Source organism: Bombyx mandarina, chromosome A1, assembly GCF_030267445.1.
Source record: "Bombyx mandarina strain Sakado chromosome A1, ASM3026744v2".
Taxonomy (NCBI): domain Eukaryota; kingdom Metazoa; phylum Arthropoda; class Insecta; order Lepidoptera; family Bombycidae; genus Bombyx; species Bombyx mandarina.
The window spans coordinates 15,165,797-15,170,896 of record NC_143234.1 but is presented as its reverse complement, the minus strand read 5'-3'; the positions used below and the strand labels follow the sequence as shown (position 1 = coordinate 15,170,896).

General features: G+C 33.5%; 1 protein-coding gene across 3 annotated transcripts in view; it reads right to left on the bottom strand.

Moving 5' to 3' along the window:
• Window positions 1-1,122: 1,122 nt before the first annotated feature.
• The window catches only part of LOC114249733 (ring finger protein goliath), a 94,433-nt gene continuing 90,455 nt past the window's right edge, over window positions 1,123-5,100 (bottom strand). For 2 of the 3 annotated variants that reach the window (XM_028183434.2, XM_089739526.1), the window contains exon 12: window positions 1,123-5,051. In XM_028183434.2, coding sequence (XP_028039235.1) covers window positions 4,952-5,051 — 100 coding nt within the window. In that variant the 3' untranslated portion in view covers window positions 1,123-4,951. The remainder of the gene's footprint in view (window positions 5,052-5,100) is intronic. The other variant, XM_028183517.2, reaches the window with a different exon arrangement.

The following is a 5,100-nucleotide window of genomic DNA, read 5'->3' as shown; positions in this document are numbered from 1 at the left end:
TTACGTTGTTTACTTTCTCAACATTTAACCTAAATGCCCCCTAGTATCGCCAGTAATAGAGCAGCAATGGATGTTGTTCATAAAGTTGTTTGTTATTTACTAGGAAAAATTAGTAACTGCTATCAAATTTGAATTCTGCTATAGTTAATGAGAGGAGATGCCCACTGAGTTTTTCGTCGGATCTTCTCACTGGGTCGCATTTCCGATCCGGTGGTAGATTCTGCGAAGCACTGCTCTTGTTAGGGCCAGTGTCAGCATCACTTCGGTTTGAGCCCCGCGAGCTCACCTACATGTTAGGGCGAAGCTGAAATAGCCTCTCAAGGCTATCTGTATAGGTAGCAAAAAAAAGGAGGACATGGTAGCGACCCTCAGACATGAAGAATGCGACTCAAAGAGGAGGACAGTTACACTACTCGATACGGGTATACCGGGCGTCTTTGCTAATAGTACTACCTACTACTATATCACTGGAATTAAGAAATGGTCATTGTCCATTGAAAGTCCCGTGAAATAATCGAAAATTTAAATGGAAGACTAAAATCATGTATCTAACAAATCAATTGATTGACTTTAACTATTTGAGCGAAGCGACAAGATCGATTCTGCATAGAATTGCGTAATATCGGAAAAGGAGTGTCTGCCAAAACATAAGATCTATCTGTGTGATAGATTCAAAGATATCATAAAGTGCAGGAGTTTGCTCATAAATATATTATTTATAGATTAAAACATAAAAGTAGCTTTAATTTACTTGAGTGATAAGTCTATCTGATGATTGATAATCTAATCTCAACAAAAACGTAGTATAAACCACACGAACCTTGCAAAGTTATATTTATTTTCAAATTTACATAATTTACCATACTTGGGAAGACAGTATTTTTATATTATCCAGGGAATGGAGGCGTGTTGCTAATGACATTACTGTGTTGTCAAATGTCCGTATACCAATATCAATATACCATAAATAATTGGAAGGCAAAATTAAAATCTTTAATGAAAAATAACAAGTTGCCATTATCACAAAACAACATTCAAAATGTTGAAGCTTTTTAAACCTTTTTTTTTAAGATAACTGAGATTACAGTTTCCGTAAACAACAAGATTCAATGAAATACAAACTTCAATACTGTATTGGTTTATTACAACACCTATTTAACACGTTGACATTCGAATCAAAGGGAATGTGTTCACAAACTCGATCATTTTAAAAGTACATGCCAGTCTCCTCGTTATTTTATCAAGTACCTTAATGTTATCTGTGTAACTTAAATGCTTACTTAAATAATAAAACTTAAAATTAAAATAAAGTTTGAATAAAATCGCCTTTAAAACAACACAGTTGAATTTTGAAGTACACTTTTATTGTGTGTTGAAAAAATGTTGTGTTTTAATTATTATTTAGTATAATTAAAAGCGATAAATTTTCAGACTAGATTTTATTGCCTATTTAACTCGAGAGTCACGAAATAAGTGTTGAAAATACCGTATGATCCTCTGTATGAAATTTGGTTAACATGTGGCTTTTGTAATTTTGACCACATTTAAGTATTTGCAAGCATCAATAAAGTTAAATATTTTAATATTTTTTTATCACAAATGTAATCATTATGATTTCGACTCGCTAGCTTCACATGAATTATAAAATGTATAATAGCCGGCAAACTTCTTGAGCATTTGTTGACGTAGTGGGGGTAAGTTTGCGCATGGTACACTCACGTGCAAAAACATTATTTACTCTGCGTCATAATGCAATTAAATTATTAAAATCAACATATGTATTTATTTATATATTTATTAGAACATCAACAAAAAATATAGGTTAATAATTATAATAATTTAATCTTGGGGTAAAATAGATATTCCTTCTATTAAGTCAAAACTAGAGCTGTTGCCAGGTCTTCGTTCAGTTGAAGCGAAGCTGGTATTTGTAATTTTTTTTCGTTATCATAATCTTGACCATTATCATCATCACTGTTTTCATCACCCGAGTCGCCATCATCGTGATAAGTCGACATAGGGCTCATCGGTGTAGTTTACGACTCGGTCGGTTCGATCTTCTTTTTTGTCTATAATTAATTATTTTTTGAAGATATTCGATTCGTAGTAATCGAATGTTACTTTTTTCAATTACCAGCTTCCGATTATTTTCTGTTTTTTTTTCCATCTGAAGCCTAGCTCTTTCATAATTCGTCGTAAACTTCATTCCGAGCCATTAAAATGTATATCTTCTTTAAAATTTTCGAAGCCTTTCTACGGTACGGAGTTTCGCTGCTTGTTATGTAGTTATTATGATTACATCTTTTTATAACAGATTGAACGAAACTATCCATTCCGGTAACTTTCTTCTTCCCTGATCTTTTCTTACCCGGAGTCCCAAGCACGATGAGCAAGCCAGAGCCTTTAGCTTCGTTAATAATGCACCTAACAGTACTCACTGATGTTTTTGTTGCTTCCGAAGTCTGTTTTACTTTTTCCATAATATCATTCTTCCCCTGTTTTATAATGAAGCAATATACGTCGTACACAATTTTTCTACCCTTTCTTTTGAATCCTACACCAGTTTGTCGCGGCATAGTGTATTTTTTATAAAAAATCAACAAACACTCAACAAATAGCAATGGCAACAAAGTCAACAAGCAATTATAACAAAATATAACTTAACGATTAATAACGATAGACTTTTCGCTGTACGCAAGCGTACTTTTGGGAGCAAGCGGAATGCGGAATGCGGTGCGGGAGGCAAGGTTCGACTGATCTACCAATAACGCGCTCGATACGATTTCCCCTGCCGTCGCGCCTCACCCTCACCACCAAAGTGATCTAAAATTCGGTTCTGCGCAGTCAAGGTCATTTGCTCACGATGTTTGCCGGTTACTATAATTGTTTTATAGTTCGTACTCACGAATTTTTATGGCGGGCAGTTAATTTTATTTACGACTTAACAATAAATTATATTTAAACCCTTGATAAATATTTGACATTGTTTTGACATTTTATTCAACAGCTGTTCATATAAGATTTGAATGTTTACCAAAAATACATTATGCATACATTATGACATTAAAAAAATATTTTATTATAAAATTACATTTGTGTAAAACACTGTTAACACGGAATATTAACAATAGCTATATGTATTATTTTAGTATTCTTATAAAGTTTCATAAGCTACAAGATTAAGTTTTATCATATTATGTTATGGACGGATACATTAGACCAAATTACAGTATTTTAAATAACATCAGCTGTGATATCTTTACCATATCATAACTTTATATCAAAGATAATGAATATTTCTACAGTGTTCTGTATGGAAAAAATTTTTTCAAGTAAACAAAATGGGTATTAAACTAATTATTTACACAATTTGAATTGACAAAACTGAAGTGTTATTATTGTTTTAATTTAAAAAAAAACATTTTAATGAGATCATAAACCAATTTAAGTACTTCTTTTGCGAGAAGTTTAATGAGCACATTGTAGTATTGTAAATACAAAGTGGAAATTGTTTCCTCAATATGAAAACTTCTTTGGCCAATTTGAAGGCAAATTGTCATGCACGGTTTCGAAAAGATTCAATTTCATTTGAAACAGATTTTGCTATTGATTATGCTATCTTCTTCTCAGTCGGGCACTCTTGTCAGAGTGGTCGTGGTTGCACTGATGCTGTATATACAGGAGGACCTGTTAGGTCGCCCAAGCCCTCCGCCGACCACCCTCCAGGCAATGCGCTTCCAGGTCTGGGGGTTCGAAGCGTTTCGAGTACATTCGACCATACATTCGTATTTTTAATTAGACGAAGCCAGCTGACAGTAGCTAATGTCACTTTGTAAAATAATGTTGCCATATTTAAAGTAATAGTGATGCGTTCAGTTCTCGTTCAATCAGATGAATGAACAATTAGTGTGAATAGTTAATCAATTCAAACTATAAAAGAATATAATTTCTATTTTAAAATAAAATTGTATTAAAGTGCTCTAATATATGTTACTAGTAGTACTTATGTAACTACAATCAGTTTTTTTTTAATGTCATTACCTACCTATAATTGTTATATTTTATACATCTATAGTTTCAACTATATGATGTATTGAAAATAGAACAGTCTTACAAGTTTCCGCGCAATGTTTTCCTTAATGTTTAAAACACTCGGTATTCAGTATAGGTAGATACTATAGGAACATAATAGTCGAAAACTCGTTGGTATGTACAAAGCACGACTAAAATTCGAACCCCGTATCCGAAATCGGCAGTTCGGCACACAACTATTCACTAGACAATCGAGGCAATTTCATTAATTCAGGAGTTTTTTTCAATCATTCACTTTGTCACAACACTATTTTTATTTCATCAAAAACTGACAACACAATAAACGTCAATTGACTTCGTCTAATAAAAAATACGACTATAGTGCTATCTTATACTTACTTAAATAATTGCGAGTGGCATAATTTTAGCTTTATTTACTGAAGCTTTAGCTTTACTGAATTTTCGCGGCCATAGTGAACATACTGAGGGAACAATGCTTATTTTCAGGTTTAATTTCTGACAATATTATGAACACTATTTCGTTGACTAGGCGGAGTTTTCGGTGCTGCACTTGAAAAAAAAAAAACAAATACGCGATAAATGTTCTTATAAACGAAAACACAAAATATCACTTGTCAGCCACCATTACACGTTCCGATCACTGGAAGTTACACAAAAATCTTTATAAACTTTTTTTTGAGTATTTTTTTTTCTTTATTATGAACACATCACTTTCTCACTTTTGTTACGGCAATATCCATAGCACTTTGGTCTATGTGATCATAGATAATCCAGGCTGTAGTACCGTAGACAATTTCGATCATAAATAACGCTGACTTCAAATACCACAGAATACAAGTATGGAGTATGGCGAATGCTTTTGGCACAAGGCGGGTTGTTTTTAATCAGGACTGACTTCTCACTCCTGAGCGTTGGAGGTGCTGGTGGAGGCGACGTCGTGTTGTCGCGAGGTATTCGGTCGCGGTGAGCCGGATGGGGTTGATGTGCATGATCTGAAACTAAAATACGCTATTTAATCTATTTTTTACACTTGCTCACTCTAGTGAC